General features: G+C 42.2%; 1 protein-coding gene across 2 annotated transcripts in view; it reads right to left on the bottom strand.

Moving 5' to 3' along the window:
• ADAM10 (ADAM metallopeptidase domain 10) overlaps positions 1-19,259 on the bottom strand; it is a 52,784-nt gene extending 33,525 nt beyond the window's left edge. Inside the window, exons 1-4 of one of the 2 annotated variants that reach the window (XM_035132174.3) lie at positions 18,799-19,259; positions 4,169-4,319; positions 2,415-2,533; positions 554-712 (exon numbers count right to left, since the gene is read on the bottom strand). In XM_035132174.3, the coding sequence (XP_034988065.3) occupies positions 554-712; positions 2,415-2,533; positions 4,169-4,319; positions 18,799-18,853 (484 nt within the window). In that variant the 5' untranslated portion in view covers positions 18,854-19,259. Of the gene's footprint in view, positions 1-553; positions 713-2,414; positions 2,534-4,168; positions 4,320-6,995; positions 7,315-18,798 lie in introns of those variants that run through there. The other variant, XM_035132175.3, reaches the window with a different exon arrangement.
• Between the last annotated feature and the right edge of the window lie 5,129 nt (positions 19,260-24,388).

The following is a 24,388-nucleotide window of genomic DNA, read 5'->3' as shown; positions in this document are numbered from 1 at the left end:
ATAGTTATTGCTTAAGAAACACATCTGATATAACATTCCAAGGCAACATACCTATGGCAATTCATAGCTATGATGTCACTCTTCAGTTACATGCATTCCCTAATACTTTGGTTTCCTAGACCAGTGTTTCTCAACCAGTGTGCCTCCAGATGTTTTGGGACTACAACTCCCATCATCCCTAGCTAGCAAGACCAGTGGTCAGGAATGATGGGAGTTGTAGTCCCAAAACATCTGGAGGCACACTGGTTGAGAAACACTGTCCTAGACCAAGGATACATGTGTAATATATCTTCCCATGTGGTGGTGGTGGTGGTGGTGTTTATACCCCACCATAAGTTAGCCCTTGAGCATCTGCCATCCCCACACTCACAATCAAAGAGATTTATGGTTTTTATCATATATTTACACAGTAGCACAACAGTGAATGCCTACATGAGTATGAGAACAGCTTTCACTCCGTTTACTTTAATAAAAAATCAAGTGTCACACCATTTTAGGATATTTGTGCTGTAGTGATTATTTTCACTGTACATGATAAAACAGAAATACTTACTAATATCATCTTCGTGATACATGACTGAATGAAAAGGCAGGGCTCTGTCCTTAATATATCTTTCTGCTGGTTCAATATAGAAGGTCCCAGTGTGAGTCTTAATGAATCCTTCAAATCTTCCATCAACAACCGATCCATGGCTAAAGCTTCCCTGCTCACCTTTGGGGGAGAAATAAAAGATTAAAGAAAAAAGTGTACTGGCAGTTTTCATACTCAGGCATCAACCACCAATAATTAAGCTTCTTAAGCTATGCTTGCAAACAGCTGATACATTCCCCTGCCAGCCGCCTTCTCCTTTAACCACCATTAATGTGCTCTGCTCAAAGCAGGAAAGTTGCAGGGCTATCCCAGTTGCTTCAAAATTGTGTGAAATACCATGTGACCCCTTTTTCCTTAAAGTCACAGAAAAATGAAAAGGATGCCTTTTTTATAGAAGTTGACAAAACTTACTCCAAAAGTTTTTTTTAAAAAAAACCATGTCTCAATTATCCATAAAAAGACTCCTAAACATTATCTTTGTGAACATTATTTGTTAATAAACAAATAGTGAGTTTTAGCAAACAAGATGTCCTGCAATATTTCTGACACTACCAAGCCACTTGCTGATTTGCTGACTTTTTGTGCTATGCAGGAATAGCAAAGGATTCCTTTCTAATAATTTCCAAAAGGTTAAGTCATGTTAGTCTGTTATAGCTAAACAACAAATCATGGGACACCTTAAGGACTGACAAATTTACTATGATACAAGCTTTCATGAACTACAGTCCACTTCTTCAGATGCCTTCAAGTGTTACAGGAAACTAAACACATAGGTGGTAGTGGTGGTAGAATTGTAAACAGTGAAATCAGAAAGAAATTAAATGCAGATACAGATAGTGATAGCTACGTTGATAATGGCCAATAAACTTTTTTGGGGGGTGGAGCAAACATCCTAGCATTGGTAGGTTAATTAATACATGTAGTGTGATCCAAAAAAAAATATATTAAAAAAAACACCTTTGCCCCGATTCCATCTATATATGATAACAATTGATCACTTAATCCTCCCTGGGTGCATCTCCATGAAGATCATTTCCCCTTCAACAATTAGGGTTGAAAAATAAATGCAAAGTATCTGCATGTGTGTGTGTGCAGCATGTGCTATATGCATTTATTTGTGTGGCTTTATTCGATTCAAAGGCATAACAGGGATCCATGCTTGGATTTTAACACAAGTAACAAAGGTACTTCATATAAATTCATACAAATAAATTCATTAATCCAGGTTTGAGGAACATTTGGCCCTCCTTTTGTTGCTGAACTACAATTCCCATCAACCCCAGCAAGCATGGCCAATTGCCAGGGATAATGGCAGCTGTAGTTCAGAAACCTTTGGCCATCTAAATATTGCTGAAGTGACTTTAATTTGAAAGATGACTTACACCTCTGACTTCTTTTCTCCATTGATGCAAAGGTCTCATGCAGAAGCTGGGAATATTTTTGAGCCCAATGCCCACCTTCCTTCAGAGCCAATTTTCTGAAGGTCGCCCTCCAGTAGTGAGTGCAGTCAAAACAGTGAGAGGGTGCTACATGCAGGCAGGATGCACATATAGTGCACCTTCGGTTAAAGGCAGTAGGCCAGATGTGAGGCTTGCCTGAGGTAAGTAGCTGTAGCTTATGCGATTTGACAAAACCAATGGAAAGAAAGCACTTCAGCTTAAATACACATTACTTGCAACTTTTAGAGGCAGTTTTTAGGTAGACTTTCCAAAAATATTTCAATTATTGAGAACTGATCTATTGTTCACTATTGGACTTAAAATAGATTTATCACTAACTTAAGACAACAACAACTATTTAAATACAAAATGATTGAACTTACCATAAATGTGCCCAGTATATATGTGGGAGGTATCGTAATCAAGTACTTTATCTGATATCTCTAGCTTGAAGTCATCACTAAAGAGAGACATATCTCTCTTCATTCGAAGGTTAAATTGTCTGTAAAGGGAAGACAACAGAACTTAAATGTAAACAAAGGAACATACAAAGCTGACTTCTACAGAGTCAGACAATTGGGTCCATCCAGCTCAATATTGACTACACTGGGCAGCAGGGGTTCTCCAAAGTTGCAGGTGGCATTCTCTTCTAGCCCTACCTGAAGATGCCAGGTGTTGAATCTGGGACCTTCTGCATACAAGCAAGTACTCTACCACTAAGCTACAGGCGATATAGCTCTTCAATTACAAAAATACCTCAAGAACATGAGCTGTTAAAAGTGTGAGTGAGAATGAACATCCTGAATCTTGTTAAATACTTTCCTTCTTTGATATTCATAGGCCATCAATGTAGCCCAATTATCCCAAAATGCCATCTGATACTGCAGCCATTTCCAGTTTCCTTTATTATAATCTTTAGGTTTCCTATTTCAACCACTTATAGGAAAACATCTGCCCCCTGCCTAGAAGTACATATTAGGAACACTGCTCTGATTAAAGCTGCAAGAGACAGACAGTACCACTTGGCAAAATCTTATAAGCAGGGGACAAAATACTGGGGGTGGGGAGTCAGGTCTAAGCAAGGCAAGTTGCAGTGAGTTTTCTCTCACTCCAAAACCCAGAAATCTTGGAGAAACCCATAAATTTTTATTAGTTAGTTAAAGCAGGGCAATTTCTCTTTGCTCTTTCATTTCTGGAAAGAAGCCAAGTATAGGATAATGCTCTTTTGCAGTAATCCGTTCTATTAACCAGCTGGGCCTACATCTACTTCTGCTTGTTAGTAATTCTAACTAAAAGAAACTAAGCTAACAGACAAGCAGGCCCAGACCATAACACGGAGAGGAAATTCACAGTTGGAACCACGCAAGAGAGTAAAGGCTTTCCCAGAATGAATTTTGCTTTTCAATTAATATTGATGTCAGGTTGTCCAGTCCACCTGTCACAGAAAGACTGCCTTGTAGATCAAGTTTGTTCTGTAGGTCAAATGTCCACTATCCCTGGTTTACTACTATGGGAATAAAATACTGATTTCTAAACACTATAAATACACAACTCACTGGTTTTTTAAGAGATAGATGGAAACACCCTGCTTCTACCCAGACAACTATCCACTAAAATTACATTCACTTGAATTTTATAAGATAAACATCTGAAAGTTAGTTTTGGTAAATGCAAGTAGAACAGAACTAGTGGTGTGCAAAGCAAGAGTAAAGGAAAAGAGAACAAACATGTTATTTTTTCAGCTGTCTATTTTTAATGTAGCTGCATTGGCTTATAAATGTATGCAGCAAGAAGCAATTTCTCCTTCATTCTTTCAGCACCTCAGCCTTGAACATTAACAGATGAAAAACCAGCTATGTATATACAAAGATGGAGATTTCATTGTGCCTCAGACTGTAAATCAGATTAGTCAAAGTCTGTCCAGTTCCTGAAAACATAAGTCTTGAAGCAAACAGGTTGCAGAAGAAAGTTGCAAAGTACTAAGTGCCTTTACACGTTGAATGAAAAACTTGAAGGAATTCAACAGCCAAGAACCACAACTTTAAGTACAATGTAATGTTAATACTAAGATAATTCATTCCTTTATATTTGATGAAATTTAAGGGATATAAAGTAATAAGCCTGATGGAATACCTACCTTCCATGAGCATGGAAATCTAAGCGTAAAAATTGGTCTTCATGTGATACTGCTCTTTTGGCACGCTGGTGTTTTTGGTGTAATGAATCCACATCATATGACAGGCCTTCATAATGTCTTATGTGTTTATTTAGAGGATTTCCGTACTGACCTGTGAACAAAACAGTGGATTGATAAATCAGTCAGTCCAGGCACATTTCAGAAATAAGGGAAAGGCTCTTTTCCCAAACTATTTCTACTTTCATTCTCCTTTAATTTTCTAAACCTCTTGCTTAGAAAAGTAAATTGAGATTTGTTAATACAAACTCAATTGTAGTGATATTCTTGCATGTACCAGTTGTAATTCCAAAGCATGTTGAAATACATTTAAGATGTTGCTTATAACTTATATTTTTGATTCCAAACACTATTACTTCAGATTAGGAAATATCAAATATTTTCAATAGATGGTCAGGATAACTTGTCCTTTTCAAAACTATAAAAATACACACTAGGAAGTACCCACCAAGCAAATAACCAAAAGAAAGAGAAAAAGAAACAGGGACACTAACTTCTCTTTCTGAAGAAAGCCTTTAGACTGAAACACATTGGGCTACCTCTTTACCCTGGCCTGAGACTGTAATATTTTAAATGTTTTTAATTCTGAATTTTGAATTGCTGTAACCTTCCCTGGATCTGCTCATGAAGAACTAGTAAATTTATTATTACACTGATAAATATTAGCATTTTGAGCTGTGCTCTCTTTTGGCAACAGACTTTCTTTGGAGAGTGAGCAGGTTTTAGAAGTGGATGCAGAAGACAAAGGTACAGATAAGCACCCATACTTGAAGCTAATAGGAGAATCACGGACAAATCTCTTTCCATCAGCCTAACCTCTTAGGGGTTAGACACTTCCACTTTAAAGAAATTATATTTCTAAGTGGGGAGGGGCAACAGCTCAGTGACGCGGAAGACATGCTTGGCATGTAGAAATTACTAAATTAAATTCCTTGTCTTGGGGCTGAGCAATATATCACCCAAAACCGGCTTGAAGTCCATAATGTGATATTGGTTTCATAAATTTTGTCCTGGCAATATATCGTGAATCATGGTTTGTGCTATTGAGAAATCACAATGTGGGGAAAACCATGAAGCCACCCAATGCCTCTACACAGCTCCGTCCTTATTTCAGACATTGTGATATATTAGTGTATTGCTATGATTAGCTAGTGATATATCACACTTTTGAAAACCAGGTATCACCAGCCTTACCCGGCATATCCATTTTTTTTAAAAAAAATCATTATCAAGTGATGGGAAAGATGTTTGCTTCAGAGTCTGGAAGGCCACTACCACTTAACAATAGTAGATACTGGTACAGATAAATTATAATCTGGCCTGCTATAAAACAGCTTTCCAAAATTATTTTTTCCTAAAAATATTGAGAACTACATTATGCTTGTACTTCTCAGTTTGAAAAGACTACTAAAAGAGTTAACCCACTAATTAAAAACAACTGCTCAATAAAACTGAAGAAAATGGAGCCAATAGAGTAAGAGTAAGGTAAAGGTAAAGGGACCCCTGACCATTAGGTCCAGTCGTGACCGACTCTGGGATTGCGCATTATTGGCCGAGGGTGCCGGCGTATAGCTTCCAGGTCATGTGGCCAGAATGACAAAGCCGCTTCTGGCAAACCAGAGCAGCACATGGAAACACCGTTTACCTTCCCGCTGTAGCGGTTCCTATTTATCTACTTGCATTTTGACGTGCTTTCGAACTGCTAGGTTGGCAGGAGCTGGGACCAAGCAACGGGAGCTCAACCCGTCACAGGGATTCGAACCGCCGACCTTCTGATCAGCAAGCCCTAGGCCACAGCACCACCTGGTAAAATATAGTAAAATATCCTCAGTGAAAAGAACTGAGGATATTTTTCAAGGGAGAACTGAGCTTAAGGAGAACACCAATTGTAAAATGAGTAGGCATCAAATGGAATTGAAACAAAGTTCAAATTCAAGTGTGCATTTTCCATCTGACAAGTTTTGAACCAAACACAGGGAGTTTTATAAAATAAACAAAACTTGTCCAAGTATATGTGCAGCCCTATAACAAAGGGCTGTAAATCAGTAGTTGAGCATCTGTTTTGCATACACAGGGTTTCAGGTTCAATCCTCAGCACCTCCAGGTCCCCAGCTTGAAATCCTAGAAGTACTGAGCAAGATGGACCAAAGGCAGCTTCCTATGTTCATATATTGGTGGTCAAGGTGCTAGAACACTATTTTTCTCCTGCCCAAATGAAGCCAACCCCATTGGACATTTGTCTTCCCAAAACTGTCATCCAAAAGCAGCCATTCTGTTATGCAGCATCCAAGGGAGAGATGATAAGTACAGTGGTACCTCGCAAGACGAATGCCCTGCAAGACGAATGCGTCTTGCGATGTGATGGTGACTCGCAAGACGAATTCGTTTTGCGAAAACTTCATCTTGCGAATCACGGTTTCCCATTGGAATGCACTGAAATTTAATTAATGCGTTCCTATGGGCAAAAAAAGAAATTTTGATGCATTCCTATGGGAAACCGTGATTTGCAAGACGAATTTTTTGCAAAATGAATTGACTCGCGGAACGAATTAAATTCGTCTTGCGAGGCACCACTGTACAGCTAATTTACCAGTTTATCTGAGAGACAAGCAATGTTTGGCACCTCTTCTCCCTGAACTGCTTCCAATCCAACTGATTGTAGTAAGAACTTCATTACTAAGAACAAATGCCCAAGTTTGCATTTCCCCCGCCTGTCTCCCTAGCCCTTTTCTTTTTGTGTTGTGTCATTTAATTTGCAAACCTGACTTACCGATTTTTGGAAACTGCTCTGGGAGCCTTTTTGGTTGTTAACAGTCTCTGCTTTGGTGGCAGTTGTACGCTTCACTGCCCAGCCTCAGCAACCACTTGTTCCCTAACTGGTCTCACAGCACATGGCCCCAAACATGTGCAAATACTAAAAGGAACCCAAGTTCCATTACTTCCAGTCAACTGGGGGGACAATGCTAGAACATAGGTCTGACACAAATGAGCAAAAGGGCCAAAGCAAAATACTTACAAGGCGATATTTAGCAAATATAGTGTTGTTGTTTTTAAAAGGAGGCAATTCAATGGTTAAACCAGCACCAGTTGTTTGGGTGAACAGCATTTCAGACAGCAATCTTACCAACAATGGCTTTATCATGATACACCATTTTGCTTTGTGGAATTGCAACTCTCCCCCATCCCCCAACCCAAACAGCAACAGCATAGTCATCCAAGACCTGGTTTGATAGTGACCTACAAGCACACACTGATATGGAACTGATCTAAATAGTAATAAGTGGACATGGCTAATGAGCTTTTAAAAAAAGGTTTCCTGATCTCTTCCTCACTTTCTTCCAATCTAGAAAAATTATCACTTTTGTATCTCTTGGCTCTGCAAAATCACTCTAGCATTTTTCAAGTTAACCAAACCAAACCATTTGTTGAACTCGTGATGCAACGCCTATGGGTGGGGTGGGGAAAATAATATTCCAACTGATATGAACAGAAGGTGAATGAATGTTTGTTTATTCGGCTTTACGCTCATCATAAAACACAACACAACAAAATAAATAAAACAGCGGACTCGTTCAAGCCACAAATAATATAACACAATTCACAGCTCACAAGGACAAATATTATGGGGCACCTAATAAAATATCACTGACCAGCATTAAAAATAAAGAACTAATCCTATGGTTGTTCTTTTCTCTTCTCAACTTTTTTCTCCGAAAATTGTGGTTTTTGTTTCTACATTAAATTTGGGCTTTACATGCTATTTTTGTTATGCCCAAATTATGTAACCATCACTTTTTCCTACCAAAATGTTGTCAGATTTGAGTTTCTGTTTTATTTTTAACTCCCCCTCCCCTTCTTGTTTACCAGCTCAAGCTGCAGGCAACTCCATCTAAATCTGGATATTTTTGTAACCGTTTCAATAAAATTAAAGAAAGCATTTTACCCTACCTTTCTGTAATGTGCCAAAGGTGGTCAACAAAATAATTTATTATTATTATTATTATTATTATTATTATTAGCCTCCCCCAGGCACTCTGGGCGACTTCCAACAGGATATTAAAAACACAATAAAGCATCAAACATTAAAAACTTCCCTAAACAGGGATGCCTTCAGATGTCTTCTAAAAGTCACATCGTTTTTTAACTGTTTGGCATCTGACAAGGGGGCATTCCACAGGGTGCACGCCACTATGGAGAAATTCTCCACCTGGTTCTCTGTACTATAACTCCATTTCTCGCAGTGAGGAAACTGTCAGAAGGCCCTTGGAGCTGGACCTCAGTGTCTGGGCTGAACAAAGTGGGTCGAGACGCTCCTTCAGCTATACAGGGCCAAGGCCGTAGGGCTTTAAAACAATGTTAGAAACTCAGGTATATAAGCTACGCACCAAATGGTTCCTTAAATCAAGGTTAGAGTCACCAAAACAGAATGTCTTGTTGACATTTTTGGGCAAGGCAGCTCTAAAGTCTTATTTTTTCAAATGATGAACTGACTGTGATTGATTTAAACATCTGGCTAGTTTTGATAACAACCTTGAGGTAGGTTAAAAACATTGAGAATTTAACAATATCCTACCAAGATATCCTCATATTTATTGGCCTATTCCTACCTCTTTTTCTTAATGGTGACAGACCATTCATAACGTAATAATACTCTTCACAACTGTGAGCAGGGCAGAGGGGTAGGGTAAGCGAAGACAAGCTACAACAATTAACTATAATGTTGTTCACTGCCCCTGTTCAAGCTGCACAAAAAAGCATTAGTAATCTTTAAATTCATTCTGATTGTATAGATAAAATGTAACTGATTGAATTCTACAGGATGTGGTATTAGCGTGTAAAAACAGTCAAAATCTAATGATCCCCAGAGGGTGGACATGTCAGGGGCATAGAGTGGGGGGCCGGGGGTCGTGGCCCTGGGCACACAATTTTGAGGGGGTGTGAAGCAGGCGCCCCCATGCAGGGTTCTCTGTTGCGTGCTGCGTGTCGTCTGAGGTCTCTGCGCCCCAGAACCTGGCCTGGCCTCACTGTCACGTCCCTGACCCCTTTCGCTGAATGGCAACCCAGCCAGCAGTGGCCTGCTCCTTGCTCAGACGGAGGGAGGGAGGCAAAGGACAACCCTTGCGTGGCCCAGCCCAGTGCTCCTCTCAACGAGCATTGGGGGAGATTTTCCCACCAAGGCCAGTGTCGGCTGGCCAGGCTCCCCGCTGCATGGGTGGGCAGTGCAGCAGGACCCCCCTCGGCTCTGGTGGCAAGGGCTGAGCTGGCATGGCGGGTTCCATTCACACTCTGCATCTGCCTGGTGGCATCCGCTAGGCTGGTGCGGCAGGTTTCGTTCGCCCTCCACACCTAGCCCCTGCCCAGCATGCACGCTCCCACCCCTGGCACCAGCAAACAATGCTATGCCACTGGTCCAGGCACTGCGTTTGAAATTACTCTTATCACCAGTTTTGCTACTCAGGAGCACCACCTAGTGGCCAAGTTGAGATTTCCAGTCTAGTGGTTCGCAACAGATATCATGCGGGTGGGGGGAATCATTGAAGTGTTCCCTTTCAGGTCAAGGGGAACCTTTTCATTGTTGTAGGAAAGTAAGCAAACAGAAAAAAACTTTCTCACACAGTTGAACTGATTGTTTATCTCTTGCAGGGAAAGCACACTGGAAATTATGACAAAAAGGAGGGTTTGTGGGGGTGGGGTTCATTCCTGTGTATCACATTTTGAAATTTGATTTTGTGTGATTGTGTATTTGGTATGGAGGGAGGTGTGTAAGTCGAATAAACATTCATGAGGTGTGTAAGTCGAATAAACATTCTTATCTCTTGAAATAGATAAGAAACACATTCAGGTCTAGTTCTTTGTTCCAGTCTTGCCCATTTGTGACAGTGAGTGAGATTTACTGGATGTGGGTTTTCTGCTTTGTGAACCCAAGTCTGCAGCATTTCTAACCTTTCCTGGAGATGAAACAAAATAAAAAAAATTCCTTCCAGTAGCACCTTAGAGACCAACTAAATTTGTCATTGGTATGAGATTTCACTTCTGGAGATGAGTTAGCAAAGTCTGCTGATTACACAAAGTTGTTTGGAGTGGCTTTTAACTAAAATAGGCTGTGAGGCACTCCAAAAGGATCTCTCCAAACTGGATGAATGAACATTAACATGATAAATCTGATCCAGTGTTAAAAAGTGCAAAGTGATGCACGCTGAAGGGGGGGGGATCCTAACATTACATATGTGCTAGTGAGGTCTGAGTTGGTGGTGACTGACCAATAACTTAGGGTCATAGTGGATAGCGCAATTAAGAAGTTGACCCCAGTTGTGGCAGCAGTAAAAAGGGGAGATACTACTGGTATATTTTAGAAATCATTAGGAAAAGGACTGAAAACAAACTGGAAATATCATAACAGGTTATAAAAAGGTAAAGGAGCCCTGGGCGGTTAAGTCCAGTCAAAGGTGACTATGGAGGTGCGGCAATCATCTCGCTTTCAGGCCGAGGGAGATGGTGTTTGTCCACAGAAAGCCTTCCTGGTCATGTGGTCAGCATGACTAAACAGCTTCTGGCACAACAGAACACCATGACGGAAACCAGAGCGCACGGAAATGCCGTTTACCTTCCTACCGCAGAAGTACCTATTTATCTACATGCACTGGCATGCATTCGAACTGCTAGGTTGGCAGGAGATGGGACAGAGCAATGGGAGCTCACCCTGTCACAGAGATTTGAAACGCTGACCTTCTGATCGGCAAGCCCAAAAAGCTCCGTGGTTTAGACCACAGCGCCACCCGCGTCCTGATATCATAATGGCCTTATACAAGTCTGTGGTGCAGCTGCACTTGGAATATTGTGTGCAATTCTCGTCACCCTGTTTCTTAAAGAATATCATAATGCTGGATTTAAAAAACAACAACTGGTGGAGTACCACCCTACTTTTTAAAATATTTGCATGGCTATTCCTGTACCATTTACAGGGAAGTGCTTTCCTTTTCAGAAATAAAAACATTATAACTTTTAAAATCACGTTATGTGGGCATGATTGTACAGAATGAGACAAGGTCCCTCACTGGCAGCTCTACCTATCACAGAAGCTGTGACTTTGAAAACAAAGAAAAAGGTTCTCCCTATTGAGAAGCAGTGTGGTGTATGACTGTATGGCTAGACACTCTAAATCCCTATGAAGTTCACTGGGTGTTACACGCCTAATTTTAAGCCCCACTATGCTCTCTGTATGGCCTGCTTTGCTATGGCTGGTTACAACCCTCCCAATACCACAAATTGCAAAATATACCAAATAAATTCTCTATGGAAAAATAAACAAAGTGCCACAACATTATTATTATTTTTTTGGGGGGGGGGAGTAGCCATTCGGTTTTTGCACTCATAACCCAGGTTCCAGGGAGCCATGTGGCAAATACCTTTTCTATCCCAGTTTCTAAGACTCCTAATTAGATGGCTATGGGAATCCCACAACAAGGACAAGAGTGCACTCTTCCACTCATGATCCCCAGCAACCAGTATTCAGAGGAATAAATGAGCAGCATAATATAATAATTACATTTTATTAAAATTCAAAACTACAAAAATTTCACATATACAAAGCATTCCAACTTCCCCTCCCGGTTTCCATGGTGTTTTTAATTTCTTCCCCTTGCTGTACCTTATCTTTTCTCTCTTATATCATAACCATCATACAGTGGTACCTCGGTTTATTAAGACAATTGGTTCCGGAAGTCTGTTCATAAACTGAAGCGTTCATAAACTGAAGCAAACTTTCCCATTGAAAGTAATGGAAAGTGAATTAATCCATTCCAGATGGTTCCGCGGCGTTCGTAAACCGAAAATTCATAAACCGAGGTGTTCATAAACAGAGGTTCCACTGTACAACAATCTCTAATTCCTTCTGTTGCTCATAGTTCAAACCCTGCTCACGAATGCATACTATAATAGTTCTTTAAATGTTTTGAAAAAGACTTCCATTCTTCCACAAAAATATGACTTTTCATTAAGTAGCTCCAAAATAGCTTATTCTTTATATACCAGGTTCCACAAAAATTGTTAAATAGGGACTTTCAGAAACAAGTTAAAAAGTTTCATACAAACTGGCAATATTTCCTTATTTTTGGTTGCATATTTTTGCAAGTATTTTATAGACAGCCCTGTAAGTCCAACAAGCAAGTAAATACAAAATCTGTTTTAATACAGAAACAATTAAGGTAAGAAAACTTTCATAAACTTCATAACTTTGGACAACAATAAGTTTCCTATAAAAATAAAGAATACTGTGAAGCTGGAATTTTCCATATCAGAATGGTGCCTGGCAACTCCACCATACAAGCAAACACTTGCCTGTCCTTTTAACACAGGCATGGGCAACCTTTTCTTCCTGTGGGCCAGAGGATTCCCACGGACTATCATCCGTGGGCCGGACATGGGCCGCACAGGCACAGAAGCCATTTCCAGTGGCTCTGCAGACATTTTGGAAATGGGTAGCCAGCACCAGAAATCACTTCTGTGCAGCCGCGGACATGCGCAGAAGCGATTTCTGGCACTGTGGACATTTTGAAAATGGGCAGCGCAGCACCAGAAATCGCTTCTGTGCATGTCCGCGGCTACACAGAAGCGATTTCTGGTGCTGGCCGCCCATTTCCAAAATGTCTGCAGCACCAGAAATGGCTTCTGCAGCTGCGCAGAAGCCATTTCTGATGGCGCTGCTCAGCGAGTCCCCACGCCGCGCTGTGCCAGTTTACCACAGCGCACAGGGGACTTGCCAAGCGGGCGGCTCGGTTCACGCGTGGCCCGTATAAACGGCCTCCATGAGCCATATCTGGCCCATGGGTCGGAGGTTGCCGATGCCTGTTTTAACATGAACAGCCGAAGAAAACCAGACTAACCAAAATGAACAGGAACATTTAAATGCCTTGTAAATACTAGCCTCAAGTACGTAAGTACTCCTAGATTCATGTAATCTGCAAGAGCATCTACTGTACACATTTCACTTTCATCAACATACCATGTTAATAAACACTAGAACTTACCATGTTTCTCCGAAAATAAGACACCGTCTATTTATTTTTCCTCAAAAAAACACACGGTGGCTTATTTTCAGGGGATGTCTTATTTTTATTACGTGTCAAGCCTGGCCTCTTCCTTGGCGCCCTCCAGAACTGCGCCTATCACTATGTCTTATTTTCGGGGTATGGCTTATATTGCGCAAATGCTTAGAAATCCTGCTACGGCTTATTTTATGGGTATGTCTTATTTTCGGAGAAACAGGGTAGGACCAGGAGCACACCTTACCTCACAGCCTGCAACTATCAGCAATTATTCAAAACGTCTGGGGTTGAAAGAATATGAAAACTGTTGGATCATTTTGCTGACTGCTTGGATGAAAGTTAATGGGTTTCCATTCTCAGCTCAAACTGAGAAAATGCTCCAAAGAATTCCAGGAATTAAACTACTGTAGCCACAAAGTCAAACAACCTTACTTTCTCTTATAGAAGTAAACACAAAGCTTGACACTACAATCAGTCAATACAGATATATGAAATATATGAAATAGGGGCCGTGTTGAGATTATCATCTATTGTTTCAGTGACTGGAAATAAGGGGCAGGAAGCCTCAAACTTATGCTGCCTCTCCTTTTCACCTTATTTAGTACAGTGGTACCTCGGTTTATGAACACAATTGGTTCCGGAAGTCTGTTCATAAACTGAAGCGTTCATAAACTGAAGCGAACTTTCCCACTGAAAGTAATGGAAAGTGGATTAATCCGTTCCAGACGGTCCGCGGAGTAACCGTTCATAAACTGAAGCGAACTTTCCCATTGAAAGTAATGGAAAGTGGATTAATCCGTTCCAGATGGGTCTGCAGAGTACTTAAACTGAAGCGTTCATAAACTGAAACATGGGTGTAATTGGTTCCGGAAGTCTTTTCATAAACTGAAGCGTTCATAAACTGAAGCGAACTTTCCCATTAAAAGTAATGGAAAGTGAATTAATCCGTTCCAGATGGGTCCGCGGCGTTCATAAACCGAAAATTCATAAACCGAGGTGTTCATAAACCGAGGTTCCACTGTACTAATTTATGTGCAAGAGGAAGAGAATTAATGCTTCTGCTTTCACTTTGGAACAGTTACAGTTCCCTGTAACATCTAAACTTGGGAGAGCTCAGTTTGTTCAAATTAAAGTTAGTTAAACCAACTTCTGAAACCAGTTTGATAATACTGTAATGCTTTTTGTATAGATCTTTCACATCACTTTGAATACTTGAAAGCACCATACAAATGCACTTCACATGCACTATCTAGTTGTAATACTTACAACAACCCTATAAAGTAACTGAGCATTATTATCACACATATTGCAGATACAGAAGCTGTGTCTGAAAGAGCAGCTTGCCAAAGGCCACATAGCAAATTTATGGCAGAGCTGAAACCTGAACTGAGGTGTTTTGATCCGGTGTTTGTTTAAACTAACTTTGTTTAATCCTCAGCTTCCCAATTCAGATGTAATGTAATATGAAACTGTAGTTAGTTCCAGCATAAAAACAAAAGCTGCCACTCTTTCTCAGGCATAGAGGGGAAAAAGAAAGGGCAATGTCATGGACAGTTTCAGGTCATCTGAGTCAAAGTTTTGGTGAATATCTTAACCAGGCAAACGTGTTCCATGTAAAATGCTGAAAGAGTTGTAAGGATGTCTTGACTTAATGAATTGCTCTCTAGTTCTGAGCTTTGACTAAGTCAGACAAATTCCAAGTCTCATCTACTTAAACAGCATGGGTAATAGTCAAAAATGATGGAAACTGGAGTTCAACAACTGAAGGACTGCAGGTTCCCAATCCTGAATTAGGTTCTGGGTTTTTTACACTATGTGAAGCCACTTTTATACCAATTTTTTAAAGTAAACTGGAGACTGGGAAGGCTAAGAAGATGCCAAAATGCACATGCAGAAATGCAATCATGGACTTTCTCTTAGAAGGAAAGTAGGTTGAAATTTACTATATTATCAGAAAAGGTGAAACTAAACCCAACATGCCATTAAGCCTACCAATCATCTCAACAGCATAGGTTATATGGTCTCACAACTACATTCAGACTTTGAGGAGACAAGTAAAAGTATGCTGGTAGACAAAAGTTTCTTATCAGTATACTTAAGACTGCAAATCCTCCAACACTTAAAAACACTGACTCCAACTGAGAATTTCTGAAGGACTGAAACCTTTAATGCGGTGTTATTATTTAAGTACTGAACAACAGAAGGTTGATAACTGAATAAGTCTGAAGTGTGTTATCAATCATTTGCAACCACTGGTCTGCACATACTCCTATGTGAATATCCCAAGTCAGTGGTTCTGGGCCACACTTTCAAAATAAAAATTTGTTTGCAGCACACCAATTTTTTAATTGAAAAGAAATACATGAGGGGGGGGGGGGACAACAACTAGCAGTGCTTGATTTATAATACAGAACACAACTACTTTATAATATGATCACAGGACATCCAGAAAGTATAAATTAATGCAGAGTATGAAACAGGCTTCAGCAAGGTTATCCGTCCATTGGCTGGATCGTTCCCACGGATGGGCACAGTGCGACGCCAGAAATGGCATCTGCACATGTCCACAGCACCGGAAATCGCTTCTGTGGCTGCTCAGATGCCGGAAATTGCGCCTGCACAGAAGCAATTTTTTGAGTCTGCGCAGGGGTCATTTCCGGCACCGCTTAGCAAGTTTAGCGGTTTAGCGCAGCGCGCAGGGGACTTGCCAAGCGGGCAGCTTGGTGACCGGGTGGCTCGTGGGCCAGATAAATGGCCTTCGTGGGCTGGATCCAGCCCATGGGCCGGAGGTTGCCGACCTCTGGTATAAAACAATCATTCCCACACACTTGATGTTCTTGCTCTCATTTTGAAAAGATATGTCCCTATTCTGCAAAAAAATAATTTTATTTTGATACTATACAACACTGAAATGTTTAAATGTTTCTCCAATTGTCTTTGAATCTTCCCACCACACTTGCCATCCTTTCCCACTACACTAGTGTGGCATGCCACACCCTTTGAGATCCACTGTTTAAGTAGAAAAACCCCCCTATTTAACTCACAAAAGCTTTTGCATGATCTTAGTGAAATGTAAAAGTCATTTACTTTTAAATAGAGCCTTTCCAAGAGTCAGGATCTTAACTGAAACCATACTACACAGGTTATGTTGAAATGTTAGTTAATCTTGTTAATCCACACCCTACTGCACTTCCTGATAAGAATTGCTCATAACCAAGTTCTATGACATCATCAGGACCACACCTTGTGCCCTTCCAAAGAAGACATGTTTTGCCACTTATGTGGGGGAAAACCGTGGTGCCTCATTTATGACATACCTTTGGTGAATTAGAGCCCACTTTACAGCTCTCGTCAACAAAAGTTTGCACCACAATAAATGTATTTTAAAACTTTTTTTTTTGCTAGCAGGGCTGCATGTCTTGAATTAGTAGCCAACTGAGGAATTTGTCACCATTCAGACAAAATTATTCTGATTCCAACCTGTATCAAAGAGCAAGTAAAACCAAAACACCCTTCAATCGAAGCAAACTATTAGATAAATGTGTTTATTCTGCCTTCCATAATATCAAAATTTAGAGTAGCTGCCACTTCAGCACAGAGCAAAAAAAAAGTCCCCATGTATCTTAAAGACTAATACAGTGGTTCCCAGTTGGTGGTCCGCACAACCCACCCACATATCACAAAAAAAATTAAAAGTACAGTAGTGGGTTCATGACTTGGCCTTTGAAAAGCCACAGTAGTTAGCTAATTGGGAACCACTGGACTGATAGATTAGGCTGCAATCCTAATCTTGTTTAGCTGGTCATATAACCTATTGAATTTAATAGGATTTACTGCTGAGTATTCATTGTTAGGACTGCACTGTAAGACTATGAAAACTTGCATCACAACAAGAGGCCCCCTTCATCAGGTACAGTTCCACAAAAGATAATGACACAATAAATGTGCTAGGAGCTTTGTGACACTTTAGCGATGTTATGCATAGACACAGCCACAACCCCAAGCCACTTCTTGAGCACTCACAGTAAGTTGCAATGATGTGGATCAAAATTAGAATTGCTTTCTGATTTAACTAAGCAAAATTATTCAACTTACTCAAAATATGAATAGTGAACCACAGACAGAATGCTAGCAAAAGATACAAGTAGAAGAAGCAGATCTGCCATTAATTACAAGTAACATTTTAGCAAATCTCAACAATATGGCACTTCCTCTTTTTAGAAATACGTCACCCTGCTTTAGAAACTCATTTAATGTATCTTCCCTTCCAAGTATCAGATACAATACACAACTTTCAGAAGGCCTACTCCCTCCTGAAAGTCTTCTAGCTCTTTCGTTATGCCAAACTGGATCAGACTCAGCTCCAGGCCTATGACAGTGGTGAGAAAGAGGGATGGCACAACAGGAAGTCAGAAAACTCCCTGGAAACTACCCCATACTAGGTATGAGTGCAGAGGGAATATTTACATGTACTTTTACCATACCTGCCTTGTTCCCCTTTTTCACACAACCCCCTCTCCATTCATTTGAGGCAGCAGCAGGGAGGAGAGGAAATTTCAGGGGGGGAAGTCAGATAATATGGGGGGGTAGAGAAAAGGCAGGAAATACATGAAGGCATGTTTAAACTACAATATTTTTCTAATGTTTTACAGTTATTGGGGGGAGTGTGCTACCCCAAAGCAATTACTGTATGCACATAAGACTAAGTGGAGGAGAAACAGTCTCCTCCAAGTGTCACTGCAAAAGAGCCTTACTTGTAAACTGCTTTTAGGGAGTGTGTTTTTTCAATCAATTGGTATATAAATTTTATCAAAACAATAAATAAATTAGCCTGCAAGCTCCATCTTGGAGTCTCTAAGCTGACCTCACGGCTGCAAGCTTTGCACTTTTCCCCATTATTTTTATTATTTTGTCTCGTTTCACCTGGGCTTTGTCTAATAAAGAGTTCTAGAGAACTCAAACGACTGCTACACAGTAGTGACATTTTTTGCTGGTTCTAGTAAAAGGATTACCCAACCGTGGGTTTTTATTTGTTGGTTTTCCCCTTAATGGGTCAAACGGTCATCTTTGCATGTGTGCGTGTGTGTATAGTTATACTTTCCATAATTACAGTTTCTTCTTTTATATAGAGACCGGAGTTGTCCTTTTAAATAGAAAAGCAAGAGAGGGGTCGAAATAAATAGTGTGGCGGGGGCAGGTAGGAGTAGGTGTGAAAGAAAGAGACAATGGTGTGTGGAGGAGTCTCCCCATCACCCTCCCTTTTCAAAATGGGCCCAATCCAACAATTAAAACACACCGAAAAAGAAACGAAGCCGCTATCGGGGCAGAGAAAGGAAAGAGCGACGGGGGATCCAGAACCAGAGTGGAGCGGGAGCCATGAGGGAAGCTGCCCCCGGGGGCAGGAAGGAACCTCGACTGATTAACTGGTTGCTTCCCGGGGCGAGGGAAGGAGGGAGGGAAAAGGAAGGAAGAAGCGGGGAAACCACTCGCCCTCCTCCTCCGACGCGGCCTAGCCTAGCCTCGCCTCACCTCCGGCTCCGGCCGCCCAGGAGCAAAGCACGACGAGCACCCTCAGCAGCACCATCTTCTCCGCAAGGCCCCGCCGCCGCCGCCTGCCAGCCAGCCAGGCGGCCGTCTCTGCTCCTCTTCCTCCTACCCACAAAGCATCCGCCCCGGCCGGAGGAGGAGGAGGGGGAGGAGGAGCCGAGCGGCGCCGCTGCTGGGGCTGCTCTCCTTCCCCTTCTCCACCTCCCGTCGGCCTCGCCTCAGGCGCCCACCGAAAGTGCCTCGGAACAAAATCCCTCGGTCGCCTCAGAATCCAGTCAGCGCCCAGCGCGCGAACCCGCGCACTTCCCCCCCTCCCTCAGTCCTTCTTTCTTCCCCCTCCCTGCCGCCGCCGCCGCCGCCGCTACCCTCTTTCTTCCTCTCCGTGCGCGCGCGCGCCTGGCCGCCTCCGCTCAGCCACTCAGGGGCGACGGAGGTTAGCGGCGCCGAGCACGCAAGCGCTGGGAGATCGCCGGGGAGGCGAAAGGAGGCGTAGCTACGTTAAACCCGCCTACTCGCCCTCCGGCGGTCATTGCTTTGGGCCACGCCTCTTCTAGTCTCGTGTTTTCTTCCTTTCTTTCCCGCCCGGCACAAGCCAAAAGCCCGCCTCCTGTCTATCACGTGGCCCGGGGTTGTTATTGTTAACTTGAAGGCCTTGGCCGGAGCCGGCTGGCGCGTGCGCAGTGAGTCCCTCCCCTGGGGCTGGAGTGAGGGGCGTTGTTTTTTCCTGCCATCATTGTTTCCTTAAAGGGGAAGGTGGCGGCTGGGTCATGGCTGGGGCAACGGCGTGCAGCAAATCTAACCTGCTGTATTTGCAAATCCTTTTGCGGTGCATTTTTGCCCCTTGATATTTGGCCTTTGGGGGAGAAAAACATTCTAGCATCTACACACACACACACACAGAGAGAGAGAGAGAGAGAGAGAGAGAGAGAGAGAGAGAGAGAGAGAATAAAAACTGGAACCAGACTGAAAAACTGCATGGGAGGATCTCGTCTATTCCGTGATCTTTTCTACAGAATCTCACAAAGGTTTTGCAAGTGGATCACCTCTAAGCTTTCAGAGGCATTTCCCCCATTATAACGTGTGTTGCCTGTTTTTGTTTTAAAGAGACATGCAAGTAGTGCAAATAAACGGCGTTTCCGTGTGTTGCTCTGGTTCACCGGAAGCTGTACGCCGGCTTCCTCACCCAGTAAAGCAAGATGAGCGCTGCAACCTCAGAGTCATCTATGACTGGATCTAATGAGGTCCTTTACCTTTAAGCCACTCCGGGTGGTTTGCATAAACAAGCCCAGGAATTCCTGTCTGGCATAGCTCTGCAGCCCAATTAATCCCAATTAATCAAAATCCTGGCATTTCTTAATTGATAGGGTTCAGGGGGACCCCCCCCCCATAATCTATAACATCATTGTATTACATTTTGTATTACATTGGTAACAAGGCATTATAGACTACACAATAACATGTAACATACAGATTCAACCAAGAAAACCTTGGCAGAAGTAAGTGTTTTACAATACCATTACTGTAAATTTAGGGGTTTATATCGGGTTGGCAGCCCATGAGGGTCGTTTAACCGGGCCATGGACCCCGCCCCCAGCCTGCTTGGTTAACTCCCCTGTGCTGCGCTAAACTTTTTACTTCCGCAACACTGGCCAGCTTCCCATTGGCTGCAGGACGTGTCCCAATTTAGTTGAAAAAATATATATGCACAAATAAAGCTGTACTCGATGAATGAAAGGATATATGATTTCTGACATGATTGAGAATCGCATAGCCAGGGATGGAGAACTTTAAAGCGTTAAGATCAGAATGTGGAAAATATTATAACAACAAATAGAAGGCAGGGATGAAGATAACGGAGATATACTTCAGAGGTCCAGACTATGAGAAGCCTGAAAAAATTAATAATTAATAATTTGGATTGTTATTTGGTTTTTTTATTTTAGTTTTTTTTAATTGGATTATTATTACGATTTTATGGATATGTTCATTGGCTGATTTTATTGGAAAATCAATAAAAATTATTATTATTATTATTATTATATTGGGGGGGGGAGTCTTCCCAGTCACGGTCAATAAGTCATCACCAGCCTTTAAATAACATTGTGACACTAGATAGTTTGAATGCTATCAGTTTGGATAGCTCAAATTCAATTAAACAGAAGGCATTGCTATTTTAGCACAAAGCTCAGGACAGTGAGTTTGGAGCCTTAGAGGATGTGATGATAAGAGATAAAATTGCTTTTAGCATCCTTGATTGCAACTTAAAAGAGAAACCTACTGAGCATTCTGGTCTCACACCTTTTAAAGCAATAAACATTTGCAGAGCTCAAGCCCTTACAACTTACAATACTGTACATTCAAAATACGGGTAACAAGCAAAGGCATACAGTGCACCAGGAGGCAAAGACTTGTGTGCGGTCTGCAGTTCCTAAGGACAGCTCCTCAGCTCTGGGCCACTCCTGCAAGATATGTGACAGTGCACATAAACCAAAGCCTTTACCTGTTTCTCGAGTCTCATGCCCCAATTGTTGGGGACCAATATCTACAGAAGGAAGCGTGCTGCTTCATCCAAACAGGAACAAAGTATGAAACCCCAGCTGTAGGTATGTTAACAGCCTCCCAGGCTGCAGAAAGTGCAAATGGTTCCCAGCAATGATTCACTTATTTTAATGTGGGTGGGAGGTCATTTAAGAGACAGGGAGCCACCACAGAGAAGACCCATCCACAAATCAATGGGGAGGTTGATATGGAAAGATGCCCTTCTTCAGATATTTGCGTCTTCAGTCATTGTAGGGCTTTATGTGTCACCTTAATTTGGGCTCAGATGTGGATTGGCAACCGGCGAAGTTCCCTTGATCAGTATGTATGGGTCCAATCCGCTGTGTCCATCAGCACTCTGACCACTGCATTCTGCACTAGATGCAGCTTCCAGACTGTCTTCAGTCCCCATGTTGAGCACAATGTAACAGTTTGACCTTGAGGCCACCCAAGCATGGATCTAGTAAGCTATGTGGGAAAGTTAAAACATTTGGGACTTGTTAGTTTAGAGAAAAGGCACGTCAGAGGTGTCACGATAGACAGATATAATGTTATGCATGGTATAAAGAAAGTGGATTCCCAAACATTAGAGCTTGGGGGAACCAATGAAGCTGAATGCTGGAAGATTCAGGACCAGGGGCATGTCTAGGGCTCAGTCAGGTATGCTTGGAGTGGATAGGAGCCTCCCCCTCCCTTTTACACACTCCCAAGGCCACTCCTCCACTGCTCTGGGCAACCAGGTGAGGTGCACAAGCTCCTCTGAGCATATTGGCAGAGGAATTCGGTTGCTGGCCTGGTCTCCAATACAGCTCATCAAGGGCACAAGGGAGCTCAGGTACACCTCTGTTCAGGGCAAACCTCAGGAAGTATTACTTAACGAAACATATAGTAAACAATGGAATTATTCTTTTTGGGGTGGAAGATTACAACTGCAAGCACTGCACTGCACACATCTGTTGGACTAGGGCAGGCATCCCCAAACTGCGGCCCTCCAGATGTGTTGGTCTACAACTCCCATGATCCCTAGCTAACAGGACCAGTGGTCAGGGAAGATGGGAATTATAGTACAAAACACCTGGAGGACTGAAGTTTTGGGATGCCTGGACTAGGGTCTGGGGGACCTGGGTTCAAATCCCCACTTAGCCATAAAGCCCACTGGGTGAGCTGGAGCCAGTTTCTTTCATTTAGCCTAGCCTACCTCATATAGTTGTTGCAAGTACAAAAAGGGGAGCAAGGAAAATCGGGCAACCATCTGACCTCCTTAAAGGGAAGGTGGCATATAAATACAACCCTAAATGTCAATAGAATGTGTGTCTTAGAACACTATTGTATGGAAATATTTGTACCATACGAGTTAGGTTCCTCAGGCACTAACAATAATGTTCAGGTGTCTCCTTTCTAAGAGTCTGAGTGGCAGAGCTAGATATTGGTTGACAGCTGGTAGAAACAGGATGTTTGGCTTGATGGGTCTTTGATCTGTTGCAGCTGCATGGGTTTTATTCAGTTGCTATCAGTGCTGGATGGACAGCAGACCAAACCAATGGTGTATGTGACTTTGGAGTTCACTCAAGGGCTGCGTAACATTTTAAAAGTTTGAAATGCTATGTATGTTTGTTGGAATATTATTGGCACTTGGGGGGGGATAACTAACGGGTGTTATTGAAAGCAAGTTACACTGCTTAAAAGGCTTTATTTTGAAGAGAGTGATGTGAGAAGCACTGTATTGTTGACACAGGAGGCCTCCTCTCCACAAGTGTGTCCTTTTTGACTGAACACAGGAAACAGCTGTTTCCAGAGAACACAGATGAAGTTGAAAACAAAAGGCAGTTTCTGACTTTGCTGCCCCATAGCGCCATGAAGCTGTGGTTTGTCTCATCTAGCCCTCTGTGATTAGTATATTCCCTTGATGTATTTTTACTCTTTTACAAAGAGGTGTTGTGGGGTGGGGCAGGAAGCTCTGCCTTTTATTTCACAAGAGGGGCATGCCTGTCATCTCCTGAGGCACTTTTTGCAAATATTATGTATGTAAAATATAAAGTTTCATTCCCAGTGGAGAAATCCACAAAATAAGCTAAGCAGAGGGGGTTGATAACTGACATTAGCATGCATGGTAAAAAGCCAAGCTGACACTTAGAAGGCTTGTGGCTATGATGGCTGTTATGCGGACACCTGCACTTCAGAATTTACCACTCCACCACTGCCTTTTAGATCCTGGTGCAGATTAATCCAAGCAGGAGTCCCTGCCCCAAGGAGTTTACATCAACAGATTTACCATTAGGGGGGACAATGAGAGAGGAGGGGAAGGAAAAGAAAGGTTTTTATCCAGGGATGATATTTGGATTCTCTCTCCCTGAGAGGAATCCTACTCAAGGTTTTATGTGTGTACCTGTATTTCATTTATATTCCACCTTCCCTCCAAGGAGGCCTTTTTCATCCTCAGGACAATACTGTGAGGAAGGTTAGGCTGGGAGTGATGGGTTTCAGGGCCAAGTGGGTTTTTGAACCTGGGTCTCCCAGGTCCTAGTCTGGTACACTAACAGCACCACACTAGTCCATACTGTTGCAGAGATTTTATATGGGCGTGAGTGAGGGGGGCCGTTTACAGCACCTGGCTTTGGGTGTCACTGAAAGGCTGAAAATTGTGCTATTTCAGTTATTTGTGTATATTTTCTCCCAGGAAGAGGCACCTTTGGGAATTTGCCTCAAGTGCCAAAATAACTTGGCTTGCCTTGGACATGGCAAGGTGTCTGAGCTTTCTCTGTGAGATGCCACCTGGCTTTCCCAGGAGGTATTGTTACACCCAGTGCTTTTTTGTCTAGAAAAAGAGGTGTCAGAATTCACCATGAACTCCTCCCTTATTATAATGGCAATGGAACCCACCTGAGAGGAGCTGGAACTAAGTTCTGGCAAGCTCTGACTGAAAAAAGCCCTGGATACATCCAACACAGATAGGTGCCCTGGTCCTCTGTATGCGGTACATTACTTTAGGTAGTTAGTATTGCCTATACTGTATAAGAAACCCAGTGGATAACCG

This window comes from Zootoca vivipara, chromosome 13 (assembly GCF_965207765.1).
Source record: "Zootoca vivipara chromosome 13, rZooViv2.hap1.1, whole genome shotgun sequence".
In the NCBI taxonomy this organism is placed as follows: domain Eukaryota; kingdom Metazoa; phylum Chordata; class Lepidosauria; order Squamata; family Lacertidae; genus Zootoca; species Zootoca vivipara.
The sequence above is the reverse complement of the archived record's forward strand: the minus strand, read 5'-3'. Positions and strand labels throughout refer to the sequence as shown.